Here is a 24,275-nt window from a genome sequence, read left to right as displayed (position 1 = left end):
AATAATTTAACTTACTTTAGTTAGACAAGGAACAAGAGTGATCAGTACTTATTTTGTATGAAAACTAGCATGGCTAGAAGACCCCTCCTGTAAGACTGGGTTATGCCTGTCTAGCTCAGGCCTTAGACAAGGCACCAAGAAAAAGCCATCATTCTATTATTTTTCCACTGCATGCACACATTTTTCCAAATGTGGCCAGTTTTTTCCATTTTTAATAAGAACACTAGACACTTCACTTTTATACTTACATTTCTTCACAACAGTTCGACATCTTTTCAATAGATGTTGTATCCTATTAAAAAAAAAACAACAACTCAGATATAACAAAGTTATCAAGGCTTTATTCTATATTAATTTCATAATGTTTCAAAATCACACCCAGAGAGTACTCTGAAAATTTAAGCAATTTATATATGGGTAATAAGATTTCTCAGTTACCTACATACATTGCTGAAATACCTTCAGGAAAAAAAACAGAATCAACATTACATTGAACTCACACCCCACAAATATTCAACTGCAAAACCTCACAGAAACTGTAGGAGTCTGACTTCAATAATGTATCTTTTTATTATACTTGCTTCCTTGACAATTCTTTTAAAAGTCCAGTATCTATTATTAATTCAACTGTCAATACCAAAAATGACAAATGAAACACACTAATGAATAGAAAACTGCCAAGAGCCAAAGAGAGCTGCTGGTTCACAGATTCAACTAGACACTTCGGGCACCTGCGACACAACACCTAGAGCTTCTGAAAGGGAAGTGAACTCATCAGAGTTCTTTGGTTAAAAAAAAAAAAAAGAAAGAAAATTCCTTTTTTTCAGCAGAAAAATCATTCTTTTTATAATAATACACTTTCTTATTGTGTTTTCTATAAGGCTCTAATGAACATAACAGAAAAACAAGTTAACAAACAAAAGCTAGTTTCTAGACATGCTGGTTTAATTCATGTTAACAGGAAATCTATCATGAGATTGCGAAACTTTGATGATAAATAATATCTAAATAATCAAAACAAATTACATAATCTTAAGTTATTTACATTTTACATATATTTTAAAGCAGTATAAAAGAAAGTATCTTCTTTTAAATACCCCCCAAAATTACAGAAGTGTTTCTTCTCTTACCCTTTACTAGCTGCTCATATATGGCAGGTGGACTGGACTGTTATTAAGCGGTACTATTCATGCAAATATTTGTGGTTTCAATTCCAAGCCCAAGACTTTTTTAGCTGTAAAACTTTCCTCCAATGAAACTAATAAAAAGCACCATCACTTTAAAAGACTCTTTATAGAAGTTACATGAATAGCTATATTAATTTCTTACGTATGAACAGAATAGTTAGCCCACATACAGAAAAATGCATCTTTTTTCTAGATGTTTAAGAAACCAACAACAGAATTTTATTTCCAGATCACCTAGGAATTTGGGACAAGACTGTAGATTAGCTACATATTCTATATTAATTAGTTTTCCTATTGTGGTTTGAAATTCATGGTATCCAATGACAATTCTATTTACAATTAACCTTTCTTGGTTCTGAGCATAATTTCCAGAAAATAAAGTTTTACATTGTGAAAACACAGTCTGCAAGTACATGACAACATTGGTCAGGGACTGAGAGGAAAGCTGGGTCTCTGGTTTCACATCTGTATAGAAAGTGACTGAAGTAATTTTAATGGTGTCTTAGAATTGATGGGTGACAGGCTGATCCAAAATGATTGCGATAGCTGTGCACAAACACAAAAGATAACACAGAAGTCAAACGCTATTAGGTAAAGTATATATAAATGGCCTATATAAATGGCCTAAAATTCCAGTTGTGGATAATACTTAAAAACTGGAACCCATTGCAGGATAAAAAAGCAATTACAAGGTCAGCCTACTATAATTACCTAATATACAGGACATTTTTCTATACAGAAATTTACAATTTGATTATAACTTTGAGGAACTTATTTGTGGTTATAAAAGAATCAACTTTAAAGACTTCAGGTTTAAACTTCATATGGGAAAAGCTTTTGTTTTCAAGTGCTTTTGACATCTTTCTACAATCTGGTACAAGGAAAATGTAGACTACTACCTATTAAGTCATCATAAGCAGATGGTTATTCTATCAGAGGACATGACATTTACTGTGACTTTATGAACATAATTTGTGAGGGTACCATAAAGGCTATTTTTTCTCTCTAGAAATAGCAAATGCTTATCTCTCTGAAACTCAGCTATCCCAAATACTGTTATAAGAAAAAAGTACAATTTGTACTTGAACAACCAAACATGCCACAAAATTTCTGCACTGACATTTATACAATATACTCAGAGTAGCACAAGTTACAGTCTCAGATTCACAAGAGCCACAGAAACAGCAAACCAAAAGAGGAAGATGTTACTACTGCCTGGAGCACTGAAAACCATAAGTCATTTCCAAGTGCCAAGTTAGATTTAATATACATTTTTTCTGTTTATAAAGCATGGAAATGTGGAATATTTTAGAAAAAAAAAAAAAACACACAAAAATTAACTAAAATAAATTTTGGTGCACATAATTCCATTCAATATATAAGACTCAATACATTTGGTGACCATCAGAAAATGATAAATAGCTGCTATCTTTAAGGAGTATAAATATAATTTATTAATTCTTAGTTATATGTAACATTCACCTATCCAGAAAAATTCATTATTCAAGGAATAATATGAAACAAGTTTTTTATTTTATGTTGTCTATAATCAGAATACCTTATTTCCAGAGAAATACTTATGTCTTGATTATGGTCTAATGATCAAAGTACCTAAGACTTTTCTTCAGTCTGCATAACTAAGAGATATATGAGAATGCTTTCCTACTTCAAAAACTGAAAGTTTATTTTCTAAAAAAAACAATAAACTAGAAAAAGCAAGACTTACAGAAACATAGGCCTTTACCTACTTTATCAACCAAAACCTGGCTGACCTTACCCTAAGAAATTATCTTTCAGATTCAGCCTAAGAAAATATGACTGAGTATAAAAAAAAGAGAGAGAGAAGCTGTATCCTAATAAGATTCTATCTAAAGGGGGGGGGGGGAATTCCTAGCAGAAAAAAAGGGAGAGGTATTCATTGCCTATTAGAAAAATTTGGAGGGGGGGGGGGCAAAGAGGAAGAATTTGTCACCAGATGTTGACAGACCTGAGAATTTAGTCCTCTTGGAATAGAGACTCTGTTGATACAATCAATCCAACTAACTTACCCTGCTTTGAGGACTCTCACCAACCAACACTTGTTGTTATAAGGGAGAAAGAATGTAGAGAGTCCTTTGACACACCTGACACTCAGGCATATGGGCATAAGGAGTCAATCTGGTTTATATGACTATCTATGGCTATAACTTTTAAGTCTGGAAGTAAGAATCATTGCTTCTTGGCCTCCTTAACTCTGGAAACATTTTCAATTAGCAATAATCGAGACTCAGGCAAACCTCATTGGTTGCGATATTGCCATTGCATAAAGCTTAGAAACATTTTCAAAATGGAGTTTCCAGACCTGCCCAACTGAAGACCTGATGAAAGTAAGAACATTCTGCCAGAAAGACTCCTTGGAGACAATTCAGTCTAACCACTGATCGCCTGCATTCTTTGTTCTTGTTCTACGTCTAGTAAGTGCTTTTAACTCTGCTGCACATATCTAATTTAATGACTCTGCTCATTTCATCTGGACTTTAAAAAACTATTCAAAAGAGTTTTTCAGAACTAGAGATTATATGCCTGTTTTATTTATTACTAATTTCTACTAATTCTAAGATAGGCCTTTGGTTGACTTTCTAGCACCTCTGACCAACATACAAACAGCAAGAAGCTTGTTTAACTTTGCATCTTCCATAGCATCTAGCAGTACATATTGTTCAAAGTGAGTACTCAAGATATGTTTGCAGTACTAAATTAGCTGAACATGGAGAGAAATAGCATGATTCTTTAATCTTAATTTATATCTGCAGTTCCAAGAGAAAAAAATGTCCTGTTAATACCAGCTCTCTCCCCTCCTCTGAAGCCAGAACTCACTATATCCCTCTCATTTGAAAGAAGTGGTTCCTTAAGCAACTGTCTCCAACAGAGGATTGGCTAGATCTTTTATTAGAAATCTGAAATTCACATAAGGATTTAATCAATCATGGAATCAAAGTGAGAGGGAAGGAGATCTTACATTTATATAGTCACTGAAAATCTCTTTCCAAAATAATTCCCCTATTTCTTTTCATCAATTCACTTTGGGGCTACATAAAACCTTAGGGAAGTTACTAAAACTCTGTATTTCAATTTTCAAATAAGAATGCCTAGCTCATAGGTCTTTTTGCAGGGATTAAAGGAGTTAATATACATTAGAGCCCTCAATAACTCCTCAATAAATGGCAGTCTTTGTTCTTATTCATATTACCTAGTAAACAATTTCTGAAAAGGCTTGGAGATACGCCTCAATTACATCAGGATGCAACTTTTAAAAATTATATTTAAATTAAAAATGTTTTTTATAATAAAAGTTGAAATGACCAGGATTCTGGGAAACTATACAGATAAAATCCATTGTCCACAAGGGACTTATAACCTAGTTAAAAAACCAAGAACTAAGTACATAAACCAAGATTCAATTACTCATTTGTCCATCTATCAAAAATGTACTAAGTACCTATTATGGCACAGTCCTTAGCATCAAGGAGCTTACAGTCTAATGAAAGCAGTCAAGTTTACAAGAAATAATTATACAGGGATACAGAGGATACCAGAGAGGATGATTATACACAGTAATATAGTGTATAAATAAGCCCTACACTAAATATTGGAAACAGCTGAAAAAGTATATTTGTGATCAACACTTAAGGTTAACTATTCTTACATTTTTAATATAAAATTATACTTTCAGTAAGATTTTTGGTTATCAGTAGAAGTAAGATGAGTGAATGTGTCCCCTTGGCTGGGATATGGGGAGTAACTAGTATATTGATGAAATGTGACAGAGAGAAGCATATGAATCATTGTGGGAAAAGATCTACAAGTTAACTATAAATATAGGTCACTGTTTTCTCCAATCCTATAATGTTTTAAAGTCAAATAAAAAATGATGTGGGAAAATTGCAAGTAAAAGGAAAACTCGTAAATGTTTAGCTTCCTAAACAAATAAAAAAAGCATCCATTTAATTGCTCAAGCAATTAATAATGCTTTAAGAAAATTAAAATGCACTATTTCCCTGCACTATTACACAAATAGATTTAAATTGTTTTCCATATTTTCAGTGCTGGTTTGGAGTTGAGTAAACCAAACATAATTTGTACAGAGACTGTACTGAATGCTGCTAATTCACCACACTGATTCAGTGGGATACTTGGCAAAATTTAATTATAAGGATTAATAATCTCAGGACTATATTTCTGGGTATATATTAAAAGGCAGGTAAATCCACTAATTGTCTGATAATGAGAATGTTATTTAGTAGATAATCTCATTTAAAATAATTTAACATTTTGAACACAAAGTATTTTTCATTGCACAACATAACAGTTAAATTAAATTACACCTACATTTGTAATTATTTCTGTATTTATTTAGGTAACCATGAGCCAGTATTTGGTTGGGGGGGAGGCATTTTCCCCTTTTAATTGGAAAAGCTTTCCTTTAAGCTACCTTTAGTAGTTGAAGTAGAGTCCAACAATAGTACCTGTGAGACCAAATACAAAAGCTCAGTTTTTTCTTTGAGAATTTAAAGGCTTTTACAAAACTGCAAGTAAATACATCTTCCCCACCCTACCCTGAACCTCACAACTGAGAAAAACACTAAGCTCCAGAGACGCCACCCAAAGCTTAAGCTATTACATAAACTTCACGGTGCCCAGAAAAAAATGCTTGTATACAAAATTCAGATAAACTGTCAGAGCAGTGTCACAGTATACAATAGCTCACTGTCAGAGCCTCGCCAGAAGGCGCTCTACCAGCTGTTACAGCACTTCTTGATTAACTCTCTCCAAGCCCAGTGACTGAAACATGACTGACACAATCACCCAGCACTATTAGTACTGGTGGTTGTCAGGATGGACATTATTCTTGGCTGTGTGTGAACTACTGCTCAATAAGAAATTCTGACATCAATTACATTAATAACAGCATTGCTATCCATTTCATTCAGAAACAGCAAAAAAAGGCTAAGCAGTCTAAGTAAGGAATAATTAGAATAATCTGTTCCCTAAATAAAAAACGCCAAATGCTTTGCAAACACTTTAACTTCAATATTAATTTTAGTAAAAATATACAAACACATATATTTAAATCCTGTTTAAAATTAAATCTAAAAATAATCAAAGGTAATCCTTTAAAATTGGGCTTAAGATCAGTCCAGTCCACAGAAACATCTGGTTGTGTTGGCTCTTAACATTGGAAATGACATTAGAAATTCAGTTTTTAAATTTAAGTAATTTCTAATTATTTTATCTTAGTCAGACAATCTGCTCTTGCTAGGTCTAAAATGACATCAGATTATCATTACTGATTATACTGTTACCTTCCACTATCAATGAGAAGGCGGCACTTTTCCTCTTACACAGAAGAGAAAGATTTCTTTATTCCAAGTAAGAACAAATAATGGGGAAAATTACTGAAAATTGATGTTTTTTCCTCAAAACTTCAATCTAAATCTTAAAAAAGCTAGCATTTGTTGCTTGTATGTTGTCTAATAGGACTACATTGAAACTATATGATTACCTAGTCTATATAATTAAATTATATTCCTATCAGTGTTTTCCCAAAATGCTTCTTGGTTTTGGGGGTTTGGGGTACAGGACTAGGGGAAGGAGAAAGACTTCACTGGAAAGATTAAGTATGCTGTGTTTTCCTTCACCCCCTTTCTTTTTTATGCTACCAGACAAATTCATCACTTCTTTCACATTGTAAAGAGAGATCAAAAGATTCAGATTATGACAAAAACATGTCCAGGTTTGAAATTTCCTGTAGGTAGTCTTAACGTTTTCATAAAATGAAACAGCAAGCATGTCTTATACAGAAAGTAAGCAGAATCTATGTATTTTACTATAATTAAAAGATGAAATACTATTTTATATAAATGCTAATAATTCACTAGATTTAAAATTAAATACTGAATGCATACAACTTTAAATAACTAAAGCTTAAAGAACCTTAAATCAATGTGGGGGGAAATGTATTCTGGAAACCTTTAAAAATATTTTTTTTTAATCCAAAAAGAGTGAAGCTTGAAATTCACCATGAAAGCCCAGGTAAATGGAACTGGAATTTACAGTAATTTATCAGAGAAACTGGATTCGAAAAGAAGTACAGTGACTAAAGATTGGACTAACAAAATATATTTTTGTCTTTCTCTCTCTTAATACTTGCATTCTTTTTTTTAATGTTTTACAAATGTGTAATTTCTACAGACATCCAATCTCTCTAGTACAGGCTATTCTGAGAGGGTACCATGTGTATACCCTCTCAGGGTAAACTTTTGGAGAGAGCATTATTTAACAATTGTGGTTTCCACTCAGTTTTAGAAATAGCACATTAGAACCAATCTCCCTAGCTTAAGTAAATGAAACGTTCAATATAACAGCAAAAAAGAACATTGTGCAATTTGAAAATGAATATTAACATATTGGTAGTATGGAACAGAGTCAGAACGGAACCTGATATTATACAGTAGTCCCCCCTTATCCACATCGTATACGTTCCAAGACCCCCAACGGATGACTCTACCTTTGTGTAGTACCAAGCCACACATATGTGTGTACACACACACACGGGTTTCCCCATACATATAAACACTTTACAGCTACTTTTTGGCACATCCAAATTGCTAGCATCACTATTGCTCTTGCATTTTACGATTAAGTAAAATAAGGGTTACTTAAGCCCTGAGATACCATGATAGTCAATACGGTAACTTAAAAAACAGCTACTAAATGACTACTAATGGGTGGGTAGTGTACACAGCATGAATACACTGGACAAAGATGATTCCTGTCCCAAGTGGGGCAGAGCAGAGAAGGAGGGTATGAGATTTCATGGTACTCAGAATTTAAAACTTAAGAATTGTTTATTTCTAAAATTTCCCATTTAATACAGTATTATTAGACCACAGTTGACCATGGGTAGCTGAAATCATAGAAAGCAAAACCTCAGATAAGAGGGGACTACTGTCAATCCTTTAAAAACCAACAAGTATGACACATTTAACTTTATGTCCACTCAGAAGTGAATGCTAAAATTTTAGAGTAGGACTTCTTAAAAGATCTTGAAGCCTTTGTTGCCAAGCCCCACTCTTTGAGGTAGGGCTGCTAGTGAGAAGGACACTGTTACCCTCAGCTATAAACCCCTGACAGCCCTCGCAAGTACCTTGTACTCTTAGCAGCAAAGCTCCCAAATGTCATTTCCAGTCATTAATCAGAAGAAATTGGGGAAATCTGAGAAATCCTATTCCAGGGGATATAAATATATACCAACGATTTTGGTAAATTCAAAAGTGCAAATTCAAAAATGCAAGCATAATCTGGTAATTTTGACATGACTTATGAACAGACTATAATGCATAGTAAAACCTTGATATACCAGACTAATTTGGGAAAGGGGGCGTCTTTAAAACCAAAAGTCTGTTATATAATAAAGTAGGTTTTCTGAATGTGTATGTTAAAAAATTGGCAAATTAGTTTACCTGTTTCTACTTATGTAGACACATTTGTGTAAGTATGTATGAAGTTTAATTTCACAGAAAAGTTTTCTATATATATTATTGTAATTATAAATTTATATTGAATAGGTCTAGTAAATGAGTGCATTTACCAGTCGCTGTGAGTAAACAAATGCACACAGCTGGGGTGTGGCTTAGCGAGCGCACTTCTGAACACAGGCCAGCGCTGGTTAAAACTGTTGCAAAAAGGCCACGCAACAACAGAACCAATTACCACTCTTGAGGCAGTGTGATCATATGCTAATCATTCATCGAACATTGTTTACAAGCGGTGACTCTTGGATTTAAATATGTAGACTATAGTTGTATATATGTAATATTTAGTTGTCAGCGAAATTATTACAGTGTTTTTCCCAACACATGGCCTGTTGGATAAAATTTGTTAAAAAATAACAGTGAATTAATAACAAAAAAATAACCTTTTAATTTAATTATAAGCAAATCTTGGTTAAAAGTATTTTAAAGTTAACAAGGTGTTAATTTTAACATGACATATGGACCAGAAATTTTATCCATTAAATGTGAAATCCGTTGAGGGCTGTAAAATCAAGGGTTTACTGTAATTAATTGTGAATTACTTTATAATTGAATTACTACTTTATAATCACTTTATAATGAATCACCAACCTCTGTTAGTGTCTTTTTTTATTGTAGCCATCCTAGTGTGTGTGAAGTCAAAACCTCATTATGGTCTTGATTTTCATTGCCTTTATGACTAATGATGTTGAGCATCTTTTCATGTCTTTATTGTCCATTTGTATATATTCTTTGAAGAAATTCCCATTTAGATCCTAATCCCATGTTTTAATTAGAATGTATTTTATAATTGAGTTTTAATAAGAGTTCTTTATATGTTCTAGATACAAGTCCCTTATCAGATATACGATTTGCAAGTATTTTCTCCCACTCTGTGAGCCATCTTTCCATTTTCTTGGTAGTGTCCTATGAATCACAAAAGTTTATAGTTTTGATTAAGTCCAGTTTACCAATTTTTTTTCTTTAGTCATTTGCACTTTTTGTGACATATTTAAGATACTACTGCCTAGCCCAAGATTTACTCCTATGTTTTCTTCTAAGAGTTTTATAATTTTAGATCTTATATTTAGGTCTGTCATCCATTTTGAATTCATATATGCACCTGGTGTGAAGTAAGGGTCTAATTTAATTCCTTCATATGTGGATATCTAGTTGTCCCAGCAGCATTTCTTTGAAAATACTTTTCCTTCCCCCATTAAGTAGTCTTGGTACCCTTGATGACAATAAGTGTCCACAAGTATCTGTGTATACTTCTGGACCCTCAATTCCATTTCATTTATCAATATGTCTATGCTTATGCCAGTAACACACTTTCTCTATCATTATTACTTTATAGTAAATTTTGATGCATTTTTTCTTACATTTTTTGCTGAATATATTCTGGTAATCACTTAAGTTTTCATACACAATACATACATTACACATAACAATGAAGATCTTTTTTAACTTAAATGTTTATATATAAGTAAACAAATAGTCTCTGCAAAATAAATTTGTAGAGAAAGGGCTATGCATTTTAAATTTTGATAGACACTGACAATTTGCCCTTCAAAAAGGATATACCAATATATACTCCCACCAATAATATATGAAAAAGTCATATACCCTACATCTTCTGCAGTGCCATGTATTGTTAAGCTTTTAAATCTTTAATATTTCTCGCACTTTTTGATCTTTTCTGTTGTGCTAAATCCCATGTAACTAATATGTACATACCAAAAAAAAGATTTAATTACTAATAAAATGTTTCTACTGGCAACTCCATTTTTTGTGGAATTTACCTTATATAATAGCTTAAAGTAGAAAAAGATATGTTCAAAGTAAGTGTTCCTTGTAATATAGAAAACAGTAATTACACACTAGATTCTGATCAACAGGGAAAAGGTTACTTACGGGAGCTACAGCTACATAAAAATACTTCATCTTAATTTTTAAAGGCAGAAAGAAAAATTATATGTGCACTCTATATGCTGATTATAACTGCTTTAAAATTATACAGGCAGAAATGGAAATAACTATGGGTAATTTTTTCCTCTAGTTTCTAAACTTTCTATAACATTTTAGAGTTAAGTTCATACTTAGGCAATGTGTTCATAAATATAATTCTTTATATTAAAATATACTTACTGTGATGATGCCAATTAGTTGAGTATAAAAGAGTCCAGTTATTCCAACTAACATAGTAATGCCCATAAAGGCAGCTAGTCTCATTATGGCCAATTCATGTCTAACAATAAAGAGATCCTGTAAGAAGAAGAAAGTCTTAAAAACAATTCAAAAAGTTACTTACACAGTTGCAGTAATAATCAAGAATTAAGCCATAACATTTCCCCTTGTTGTCTACTTATTCATTCATTAATCCATTCATTTATTAAGCCTCACCTAAGAATATGTTTTTATTGATCTGAAAGAGAAAGGGAGAGGGGGAGAGGGAAAGAAACATCGATGTGAGAGAGAAATATCAATCTGTTGTTGCCTCCTGTACGAGCCATGACTGCAGATCGAACCTGCAACCTTTTGGTTTACTGGACGACATTCCAACCAATGAGCCACCCGGCCAGTGCTCCCCTTATTATCTTAAAAGAAATACTGTCCCAATTCCTGAGTTTATTTCATTTAAACAATATACACTTTTAAATTTCAAAGCAGCAAGCTGAAAAATAGGATTTTACTATTATATTGTGTCAAAAAAACCTCAACCCAAAGGCTGCAAATTAGCCATGCTCATTTACTATTTATAGCAAAAAAACCTCCAAAATACAAAACAGATGGTGTAGAATCACTGGTTCCACAAAAGTAAAATTTATTATTGCATTGCTAAAATCCTCAAAGTTCAAGTGACCAAGATACCTAGAGATTCTGTAACTTAGTCAAAATGAGGGGGGAAGTGAATGATAGGATCATCTGAACAGCTCTCTTCAAGCTCACTTCGTTCATTCACCTATCCACGCACCTAACCTCCACTTCAAACACTATGCTATTTAGTAGAAATGTAAAAATGATAAAGACGGTCCATGTCCTCCAGAAGTATGCAGTTTATTCAGAGAGAGCCCAACTTCGCAAAACACAATGTGATATATACTATAACAGAGATGCATGCACGTAGAACTGCAGGAACATGAAGGAAGGCCTAAACAGGAAGGGAAATAGAAATGCTGTGAAGGAAAGCTGGTTCAGGGCATAAACATAAGGGTCTTTAAGCTAACCAAAAAAAGCTGTGGTAGGAAAACAAGGGAAGCATTTCATGTACCCTCAGTGTTACCAACCAGACATGCCAGAAGAGTGAGAGGGAATGAAAGAACAAGACTTCTCCCAGAAACCTGCTATTGCTAAACTTTGGTATAAAACAGCCATAGTGGATAAAAGCGAGAAATGAATGAGGAATCCCAAAACATAATCAACCACACAATTTTATATGATAATATTGATTTGGGTTTTGGCTTAAAGGTTTTGGTAGCAATACCAAAAGCAGGGAGGTCACTGAGCATAATGCATTCGCTTGAAAGAAAAGAACTGATGTTTTCCTGTGTCTGAGTGATCATCCACCAGACTTAAGCAAAAATCTGATTCCACACCCAAATCACTCAATTCATTAGCCTGGAAAAACTTAAAATTCACCAAGACACTCAAGGTGGTATGTAGCATTCAAACATTAGGCAGTCATTTCAAAAGCTCAGTAAAAAGAGCCTACTGCAGAATCCTTACAAATCAGGTAAAGATACAGAGATGGGGCTACAAATGATTAAAAAAAAAAATTACATACAATAAGTTCTGCTGCTTGGAAACACAAATGTGTTCCAACATGATTAAGCAGTAATTTGAGCACCGCAAGCGTTTTGTGTTTGCTTATACATGATTTTATCTGTGAGAAATCCTAGGCAAACACAAAAAATTGCAGCCAGCTAAACCAAGCCACATAGGAACACACAAAACACATGCATACCCCCAAACATTTACCAGCTACCTCTGATAGTTTATCATGAGCCGCACTCACCTACCTCTGGTACTACAACTTAGTCTCCAATTTCTGATGACCCTCCACCATCACTTTACAGTAACACACTGCAACCCTCCTAATGCCCACTTCCCCAAGAAAACTTCAGCTACCTTTTAAGGTAAAGTGCCACGCTCATTAGAGTATTTACCTATTTCTTAACTATTTAACGTGTATAAAACTGTGCTGCTGTTTTTATTAGGTTCCTATCCAATTAGGTGTAACTGACAACGTTTTTGAGTGTTGTGCCTCTATTTTCCCATCAGCCCTGTGGTTTTCACCGCATGATTATGCACAGTGGGGTAAATTATAGGAATACACAACTTGTGTTACAATAGAGCTTACTGTAATAAAAATACAACATATGGCCAAATAAAATGCATCCTGTCTCTCCTCCCAGTGAAAAGACTTAATTTTTTATTTTTTTTTTGCCAAATAGAATTTATAAATGTTAGGGATAAAGGTGAGAGTAGCCCGGCCGGGCGTGGCTCAGCGGTTGAGCGTCGGCCTAGGATCCAGGAGGTCAGGGTTTGATTCCTGGTCAGGGCACATGCCTGGGTTTCGGGCTTGATCCCCAGTCAGGGGCTTGTAGGAGGCGGCCGATGAATGACTCTCTCATCATTGATGTTTCTCTCTCTCTCTCCCTCTCCTTTCCTCTCTCTGAAATCAATAAAGTTGTGTGTTTTTTAAAGATGAGACTAAAATATCTACTTATATTACATTTACTCACTTGGTTATACATTTATATTTAAGAGTATTTGTAAAAGATACTTGAATTTGAAGTTTTTTTAATCACTCTCACATTTTCAAAAACAGTTGTACTCCAGGTTGACACATACATAACTGTAGTTTGAGTCAGTTAACACAGTTCTCCAGAGCGCAACATCTTTACTTCTATCTTAGAGTTTGTCAGATAGAGGATTTTTTAAATCAAAAATTGGCTTAAGAACTTCTTTCCAAATCACAAAAACCCACTTACTATTCAAATCTTTACTACATAATGTGTTGTAGCCCCTCAGAATGTCACTATATTTGGAGATAGGGCCTTTAAAGTGGTGACTAAGTCAAAATGAGGCATGTAAGGGGAGCACTGATCCAATCTGATTGGTATCCTTACAAGATGATGAAATTTAGAAATAGAAAGAGACCCCAGGAATGCTCAAGCACAGAGGAAAGACTATGTGAGGACACAGCGATGAGGTAGCCATCTGCAAGCCGACAGAGGCCTCCAGAGAAACCAAACCTGCTGTATCTTGAACTTGGACTTCCAGCCTCCAGCACTGTGAGAAAATGAATTTCTGTTGTTTAAGTCTCCCAGACTCTGGTATTTTGTTATGACAGCCCTAGCAAACTAACATAATAACTGTATGTTTTCATGTCTTCTCACTCTGTTAAGCAATGTGCTTACATTCAGATAAATGCATAAAACGTGAGTTCAGGGTAAAGCAAAGTGGCCCTGCCCTTTGAAGGAGAACCCCTGAAGCCACAGAGCCTCCCTCTGAGCACACCTTTCCCATCCTTCTCTCCCTCATCCCTACCCTAAAGGGGAAGGTACTCATTCATTCATACCTTTTGGATACTACTACGTTTCAGTTGTATACTGCAAACATATTCTCCCACTGAGTCTACCTTTTCACTGTCTTTAGGGCATCTTTTGGTAACATTAAGTTTCTAATTTTAATGCAGTCCAATTTATCAGTCTTTTCCTTTAGTGCTTTTATTTCCTGTTCAAGAAATCTTTCCCAACCCTGAGGTAATAATGACATTCTCCTATATTATCTTCTAAGCTTTTATAAACTCTATACGTCGGCCTTTCACATTCAGGTCACTATTCCACCTGAAGCTGATGTTTATAGTTTTCAGAAGTGAAATACAGGGTCTGAATTTATCTTTATTCTATGGATACCCAGTTGTTCCAGGATGGATTATTGAAAAAGCTGCCCTTTCCTCAGTGATCAGAGGTCAAGTATCCACACATGCATAAGTCTGATGTGGGCTCTTTCCTCTGTTGTCTTGGTGTATTTGCATATCCCTGTACCAATGACACACATCTTAGTTACTACGGTTTTGTAGTAACTCTCCATACCTCACAGGCAAAGTAGTCCCATCTTGTTCTTTTTCAAAAATGACTTGGTTATTCCAAATAATTTGTATTTACATAAAATTTTTTAAATTATATTTTCAAGTTAAAACACACACATGGAAATAACAATATCTCCATTAAGGTTCACAATTTCCCCCTAGAGGTCTTATACTTTTTCTGTCAGAATTATTTCAGGAGCTTCCTGTTTCTTGATTCTATTATAAATGATTTTGCTATTAATTTCATTGTCTAAAGGACTGCTTATTAGTATACAGAAATAGAATTTTTTAAATACTGTTTTATAGTCATACTTCTTAAGCTTTCTTAAAAATCCAAGAACATCTAAAGAGGTCAACATTTCATCATTAAGCATGCTATAGCTGCTGTGTTGTGTTTGTTTTGTTTTGTTTTGTTTTAAACCTTTATCCCATCAAAGCAGTTTTCTAGGTCTAGTTTGCTAAGAGTTAAACAACATGAATGGATGATGAATTTTATCTTTGTCTTCATACATTGATACATAGTCTTCATACATATGATTTGTTTTCCTAATCTGTTAAGGTGATAAAATACACTGACTGATTTTCCAATGTAAAAAGAACCTTTCATTCCTAACATAAATTCCAACTTCATCAGGCTGGTTATATATAACCAGGTTCAATTTGCTAATATTTCATTTATGAGTTGTTTATCTATGTTCATAATCAGACTAGTCTATAATTGTCTTTCTCTTACTATCCTTGATAGGTTATGCATCAAAATATGCTACACACATAAAATGAGTTTGAGACAATTCCCTCTTTTTATTCTTTTAAAGAGTTTCTGTAAGACTGGAATTACTGTTTGCTATCACATTTGATAGAGCTAGAACTCACTGGTAAATCTATAAATATTAATATTTTTTGCATGAAATGTTTTAATAACTCACCCATTATAGGACTAGCCATGTTTCCAATTTCTTCTTGAAGCAGTTTTCTTCATAAAGCTATACTATGCTTATGATCAGGAAAGTCAGCAATGTAAAGATGTCCACTATCCAAACTGATGTATAGAATACAACTGCAATAAAAATCCCCCACTAGTGGCGTATATACTCTACTACTGGAAGTTCTATTTCTTTTTTTTTTTTACTTTGTTTTGATTTGTAGAAATTGCTAAGTAAACTGTTTCTAAATTTCACAGGAACACACACACACACACACACACAGAATAGCATACTGCTCCTACATACAAAGAACAAGGTCAGAGGGTCTGCTCTACTGCATGCATTCTCAATGGGTAGTATTGCTCCCAGGCGGGAGAAGATTGGTGCTTTAAGAGAAAAAACAAAATCTTAGTTATTACAATGGTCTGTGGTCATACACAAATCAATCCTACCTGACAAAATCTTATTTCTTTGTATTTAACTTCAGAGAGGAGAGGGGAGAAAATGTTTAAAAAGGCTCCTTAGTGGAGCAATGATAATAAAAAACAAAGTTATCCTACTGAGTAACAAGATATTCATAAAACTAAAATTATGATGGTGTGGTATAACCTCAAGGACAAACAAATACACAATGGACTAGAAAAGAACCAGAAACAGATACACATATAAATGGCTCTTGGTTTATGGAAAAGATGGCACTGCAGAGTGGAAAGAATTACCTTCACAATAAATGGTGCTAAATCAATTGTATATTCATCTGTGAAAAAATTAAACCCTGACTCTTACCTCATAAGAATCACAAAAACCAACTCCGGAAGGAAATATAAAAACTGTACCACTTGGAAGACAATATAGGAGAATTATATTGGTAACATGCGGATAGAAAAGAACTTCTTAAACTGCACCCAAAAGTGCTAAGCAAAAATGAAAAGAATGATAAGTTGGAGTATATTAAAAATTAAATACTTCTTTTCATCAAAAAATATCATTAAGGAAGTAAAATGGTAAGTCACAGAGTGAAAGATATTTACAACACACGTAATCAAAAAGAATACAAATGAAAAACATCCTACAGGTAAATTGCGCTTTTTCATTCTTCTTAAATCCTAATAGATATTGAATGAAATGAATTTAAATTTTAAAATCACTATTTATACCTAACTAATGGCTATCATTAAGTGTTTAGAATTATAGACTAAATTTTTATACTGATATAAATGCAGCTTCCTAAGGGAGCAAATTTCACTGGCACCTTCATGGGTTCACGTGTGAGGGTAAGATATTTAAAAAAAAGAAAAATTTTGTCTTCCTTCCCATATTTTAGCAGTAGACACTCTAGAAAAGTTAGAATAATTCATTAAGAAAGCAAGATAACATATTTCCTTGCTACATTTATCATTAATACAGTGCTACAGTGTTTGGTAAAAGATGAATGAAACACTTGCTACCAGGGTTACACAATTTAAACTCAAAGTGACTGAGACATTCTTATAGAGAAAAACTGCTAAATCTTTTATGCTAAATGCTATAATATTTGTAAATAATTAACTATATAAATAAATGTAATGAGGACATATATTCAGTAGACCTGGTATTGCAGGGCAAGGCCAACATTTATTATAAGGTTTCTGTGTCCCATCTTTCACTAAAAGCGCAGACATATATTGAAACACAGAACTGACAACTGTCTGAATGATAGGGTATTCTTAAACTGCTTTTTTCCTCTACAAATATAAACTAATTGTATATCTGACACTACCGTGTCCAAGTAAAAAAAAAAAAAAATTACCAAGGGACGATCTCCACTAGTATTTCAGGATCCATGAACAAAAACACCAAATTAACTTCATACTAGCATTAAAAATAATTTTCACTTCATACTTATCTTAAATCCACACTATTCTTGGCTATTTTTTTATTACTCTTGCCAAAAATCCAAAATGTTAAATAAATATTTCAGCAATCACAGCCATTCTCAAGTGACCGCGATGAATAAGTGACCTTATGTAGATATCAAAACACAAGAGTAAGGTTGCATAAAGCCTAATATATTCTTATAAACAGCAATAAATAACAGAAGTATTCAAGGTACACTGTATAAAATACTAAATAAATTATAAGAGATTGACCACTATGCAAGCTATCTGCAACCAGGTCTCCCAGCTACTTCTATTTGTTGTTAGTCAAAAACATTAGGCAAATACTTCTGTGCCATGGTTATATCTGACATCAAATCCCGAGCAACACTACTAGACAGGAGCTAATCAGAATAACAGTAATGTACCTTCACAGCTGAAATACTGGCTGGACTGCTGAACATTATTTATCTTCCTCTTCTGAATATCAGCAGCATATCCTTTATTGACACTCTCTCCCTTCCTTCCCTCCTTCTGTCCCTCTCCCATAGCATTAAATGCAGCTAGTGTATTGGTTTTTGACCCTCACATAAAAGTAGGTATAAAAGAATCAATTAGAAAGTATCTGAATCTATTTCATCTAAAAACAACTGAAAAAGATGTAACTTTAGAACTAAAGTAGTATGTCGTAAAGGATTACTTGCAAAATCCCTACACTAATAGCCAAAAATTGTTTTTATAAAAAAAAAACACCTCTTATTCTCTCATGTAGAGAGACAGTATTACCTACAATATGTGATTGCCAGCAGATACATATTTTTAAAAATATTTTAAACCTACTAAAATGCCTTTATAAGATGTATTTTGACAATCTTTATATTAAACTACTAAAATGGGTTGCTTCGATAAAAAATGAAAGTAGTAAAGTATGAATCTGGCAATCAGGAGCTTCAAGGAGCTTTCTCTAAAAAGCAGACTTTGTGATGCTTGAGCATTTAAAAAAAATTTTTTTTAATGAACATTGTTACAATAATATTGCTAAAAAAAATTTCCCCGGGGAAAAATGAAAAAGTGGAATAGCAGCTTGATGCCACTGAAAAAACTCTGACTTAGAGAATAACAGAAATGGGCCCAGATCACACCTCTAATGGAAATTCTCTGATTAAAACAAACTATTGGGCCTCTCTGAATCTCAGTCACTTATCTGTACGATGGGAACCTACCACTTACCTCTCAGGAATATGTTAAATAAGTAGACATTTTTCACTCATCAAAGGCTTACAAATTCAGAATAACATCACGGAAAAGTTATGAAATACATGACTGATGAAATATTCACAGCACAACACATTAATGAATTTTAGAAAGTATACTCTTTAAGTACAGTGATACCTTCCTTCACATTTAATTAAAAAGCTATAAACTTCTAATATTGGTTTTGGTAAACAACTAGCATAAAATAAAATGAAATACAATATTATAATTTAAAAATAAGCCAAAAGGCCAGGCACTTGTTTATAAACACTTAAAATAACTGTGAAAAATAATCACACATGGACCTTGATCAAAGAAAATCTCTTTTATTCATTGGAAATGCCAAATCACCCTCCAAATGACATTTTTAAATAATCTTTAAAGTGATTTTCATCCCAATAACTAAAGCAAGACATTAGTTTCAAGAGGGGTGGTAAGTAAAATTTAACATTATGTTGGCATCACACATGCAAATGATGGTCAAACTAATTTGACATCTATCATTCTAAAAACTTTTCCAATTATCTCCAAGCTGATTTTGGATTCTGTGATTCTAACTAAAAATATTTAAATTATCCATTTAGAAAGACACCAATTCCTTAAGCTTCTGAAATTTTTGAGATATGAATTTTTGTCTTATATCAGTAGATATTGTAAATGTTAAGAAATCTGAAAAAGCATTAAGTTACTCTAAAAAACAGTGGAGCAATTGCAAATTAAAAAAAAAAAAAAACACCAAAGCAATTCAGCACAGAAAGAACTCTCCTGAAAGAAAAAGCAAGAGGAGAGAGTCCTGGAAGAAAATCAAGGGTCCCAAACCCTTCATTTCCCAGAGTCTGAACAGCCTGCTTTCTTTCAGCTTTCTCTTTCCCATGAGCCTAACCAGAATGTACCAGTTTTCTACTGAATACAGGTTAAGTGCCATTACAACAAAGTTTAAAGGGCAATTCATTTTTTTTCTTTTGTTTAATGAATAAACACTTTCACTTTAAAACAAAACTAAACTAAAACTTGAGTTAACACTTTCTTTCCCCACCTAGAGAATAAGCACTCTTAGATTTTAAAGATGGGCTAGAAAAGATACTATGCTGCCATCTATCTACCTGAAAGAGTATAAAGAAAAATGCAGACTAAAGCTTTCACTTACCCTGTCCGACAGAAAAATACAGGGTCAAAGTCTATGGCATACTTTAACTGTATTATTATTGCCAAAGAAAGATGCAAAGTAGCATTAATACGATCTCCAAAGATAGATAGGGACATTGGGTAGCTTTATGCATGTCCCAGATAAAGGAAAGCATCAACAAGGAGAATGAATGGGATTTCTAATACTATGCCAGCTTTACAAACAAAACAAAGAGCTGGAGAGAGTATTTTGGTTATTTTATAGACAATAACAGGCAAGTACTCAGAAAAAAAAATTATAGGGCACGACTGTGTGAAGAATATTCCAGTACAAAAATTTCTTTTTTAAAATGTTAATGATGACTTTTGTACTGAAATTACTGATAATTTTTTTCTACCTTTACAAAAAATACAATAAATGTCATCATCAAAAGAACTGCTATAGTAAGCACAATGTTCTATTATTTAGCCTTAGAAATATTTGCTATACAGTATTACTGAACAGATCTGACCTTAAAACCAGTTATTCCAACTAATGTCTAAAGCCTTTTATTGTTCTCTTGTCCAGCAACAACTTCCTTCATCTCTCCATCTGGTTAATTTCTACTTATACTATAAAGTCCATCACAAGCCTCATCCACTTCAGCACAACAGTTCCCAAACCTTACCATTACAGAATTACTGCTCCGCAACACTCTACAGGATACTGTTTACACAGACTTTGACTGAGTGTTGCCTCCTGGAGTTGTGAAGTTAGGCAGCACTGATTAGAATCACTTGGGAAGAAATGTTTAAACAAAACGCTAATGCCAATGAAACCTATGAGGGAAGAGATTGTATGAGACTAACCATCCCAATAAGGACAGTACTAAAAGTGAGATAAAATCTAATTAATTGATAAACTGCTTGACTCAAGACACTGGAAAGTAGCCAAACTAACTATATTTAAAGGGCCAAGATTCCTGAGAGAGTAGAAAGGCATTAAGGTGATTCATACATTCTGCACTGTTTTTTTACCTTAAGGTACTTAGCAATTCATAAGCAGTACATGTGAAAGACTGAGTAAAAGCACAGGCTCAATGCCTTCTGCACTATCACAGAGCTGGGAAAACGATAAGAAGGCACAACCTACAGTAAACACCTAAGTTTTTCATCTGAGAATCCTGAAGGACTACGTCATAAGATAAAAGGCAAACTGAAACTAGTCTTTCACAAAGACAAAACCCAATAATCATAAATCCTTACAAAATCTCAATAAATGCAATACATGTGATTATCAGAAGAACTACTGTATTAAGGCCAATGTTCTGCTATTTAGCCTTAGAAATATGTTATATATATACTGTTGGCTGAATCAAGATGACCTTTCTCCTATTGTCTATCCCCCCTATTTACTGTTCTTAGTGGGTAAAGAGTAAAACAAGTAAACTAGAAAAAGAACCAAGCCAAAAGTTAGAAGCAAGGAAATGACAAAAGAGGAAATAAATAAAATAGAGACTGAAAAGAGGGGGGGCAAAAAATCAGGGAAACTAAAAGCTGGCTTTTTAAAAAGATAAAATAGACAAACATTTAGCTACACTCACTAAGAAAAAAGAGAACTCAAATAAAATAAAAAATGAGGAGACACTACAACTGATACCACAAAAACACAAAGGATCACAAAAGACTGCTGTGAAAAATTACATACCAACAAACTGGACAGAAGAACTCACTAAATTCCTATAAACATACAAACTATCAAGACCAAATCATGAAGAAACAGCAAATTTAAACAGACCAATTACTATGTAAGGAGACTGAATCAATTATCAAAAACCTCCCAACAAAGAAAAGTACAGATTGGCTTCATGGGTAAATCCTACCAAACATTTAAAGAATTAACACCTTGGGGAAATTGAACAGGTACACGCAAAAAAATTAAACTAGACCACAAAAACTTGTACCATACACAAGAATAAATTCAAAATGAATAAAAGACTTAAATGTAAGACATGAAACAATAAAAATCCTAGAAGAAAACGTAGGCAGCAAAATCTCAGGCATCTCTCATAGCAATATGTTTGCCAATACGTCTCCTAGGGAAAGAGAAACAAAGGAGAAAATAAACAAATGGGACTGCATCAAAAATAAAAGGCTTCTGCACACCAAACGAAACCATCAACAATACGAAAAGGGAGCCCACTGTATGGGAGAACATATTTGCCAATGACACATCTGATAAGGGGTTAATATCCAAAATATGCATGGAACTCATACAACTTAACAAAAGGAAGACAAATAATCCAATTAAAAAGTGGACAAAGGACTGAACAGACATTTCTCCAAAGAGAACATACAGATGGCCAAGAGACATACAAGAAAATGCTCAAAGTCACTAATCATCAGAAAGATGCAAATTAAAACCACAATGAAGTATTACTTCACACCTGTCAGAATGGCTCCATCAACAAATCAACAAACGACAAGTGCTGGCGAGGATGTGGAGAAAAGGGAACCCTGGCACACTGCTGGTGGAAATGCAGACTGGTGCAATGACTATGGAAAACAGTATGGAGTTTCCTCAAAAAATTAAAAATTCACCTGCCATTTGACTCAGTGATCCCACTTCTAGAAATATATCCTAAGAAACCCAAAACACTAATCACAAAGAACTTATGCACCCCTATGTTCATAGCAGCACAATTTACAATAGCTAAGCTCTGGAAATAGCCCAAGAGCACATCAGGAGATGAGTGGATAAAAAAGCTGTGGGACATTTACACCATGGAATACTATGCAGCTGTAAAAAAGAAGGATCTCTTACCCTTTGGGACAGCATGGGTGGAAAAGGAGAATATTATGCTAAGCGAAATAAGCCAGTCAAAGACAAGTATTATATAATCTCACTCATATGTGGAATATAATGAGCAAAATAAACTGATAAACAAAATAGATCCAGAGCCATAGAAGCATGGAACAGACTGAGGGATCTCAGAGGGAAGGCAGGGGTGGGGAAGTTGGTGGGGAGAGATTAATCAAAAAACTTACACGCTTATATGCATAACCTATGGACATGGACATTGGTATGGGGAAGGCCTGGGGAATGGGGTGGATGCGGGGTGAAGGGGATCAATGGGGGGAAAAGGTGGGCATCTGTGACACTTTCAACAATAAAGATAAATTTTAAAAAACAAAGAATTAACACCAATCTTTATCAAACTTTTCAAAAAATTAAAATCATAATCATATTATAAGGCCAATATCAACCTAATATCAAACCTAGATAACATTAAAAAAAATTACAGCCAATATCCCTGGTGAACAGAGATGCAAAACTCTTCTACGAAATATCAACAAATCAAATTAAACAACACATTAAAATAATCATACACCTTGATCAAGTGGGATTTAATTCCAAGGATCCAAAGATGCTTCAATATCTACAAATCAATCAATGTGATACATTACATTAACAAAATGGAAAACAAAAATCACATAATCATCTCAATAGATGCAAAAATAGCACTTGACAAAATTCAACATGCATTTATGCTAAAAACTCTAAACAAACTGGATATATAGGGAATATACTTCAATATAATAAAGAGTATATGTGACAAGCTCACAGAAACCTCATACTTAATGGTGAAAAGCTAAAGACTTTTTCTCTAAAATCAGGAAAAGACAAGGATACCCACTTTCACCACTTTTTTTCAACACAGTCTCCTGGAAGTAAGAGCAATTAGGCAAGAAAAAGAAATAAAAGGCCTCCAGATTAGAAAGGAAAAACTAAAACTGTCTATTTGTAGACGACATATTGCACAGAGGAAACCTAAAGATTCCACCAAAAAACTGTGTTAAAACTAGTAAACAAATTCAGTAAAGTTACAGAAGACAGAATAAATACACAAATATCAGTTGCATTTCTATACACCTAATAACAACTATTACAAAGAAATATTAGGAAAGCAATTGTGTTTTCAAGTCAATCAAAAGGAATAAAATAGCTAGGAATAAATTTACCAAGAAGGTGAAGTATCTGTAGAGTGAAACCTGTAGGACACTGATGAAAAAAACTGAAGACACCAATAAATAAAAATCTATTCCATGGATCAGATTAAATATTCTTAAAATTTTCATACTGCCATAGTGATCTACAGAATGGGGGGGAAAATATTTGCAAATCAGTTGTCTGATAATGGGTTAATATCCAAAATATACAAAGAACTACAACTCAATAGCAAAAAAAAAATGTTTAAAAAATGGGCAAAGGAACTAGTTATTGTTCCAAAGTCATATGG

General features: G+C 33.7%; 1 protein-coding gene and 1 non-coding gene across 3 annotated transcripts in view; both read right to left on the bottom strand.

Annotated features, from left to right (window-relative positions):
* Window positions 1-24,275, bottom strand: part of ZDHHC21 (zDHHC palmitoyltransferase 21) — a 64,801-nt gene that overhangs the window by 11,506 nt on the left and 29,020 nt on the right. For both annotated transcript variants that reach the window (XM_087822654.1, XM_087822656.1), the window contains exons 7-8: window positions 10,889-11,005; window positions 249-292 (exon numbers count right to left, since the gene is read on the bottom strand). In XM_087822654.1, the coding sequence (XP_087678780.1) occupies window positions 249-292; window positions 10,889-11,005 (161 nt within the window). The remainder of the gene's footprint in view (window positions 1-248; window positions 293-10,888; window positions 11,006-24,275) is intronic.
* Window positions 3,362-3,497, bottom strand: LOC148091794 (U4 spliceosomal RNA). Its single transcript, XR_015715493.1, has one exon. It is a non-coding gene; the product is annotated as a U4 spliceosomal RNA (small nuclear RNA).

This window comes from Miniopterus natalensis, chromosome 12 (genome assembly GCF_054644295.1).
Source record: "Miniopterus natalensis isolate mMinNat1 chromosome 12, mMinNat1.hap1, whole genome shotgun sequence".
NCBI classification, from domain to species: Eukaryota; Metazoa; Chordata; class Mammalia; order Chiroptera; family Miniopteridae; genus Miniopterus; species Miniopterus natalensis.
This window is presented reverse-complemented; position numbering and strand designations above follow the sequence as displayed.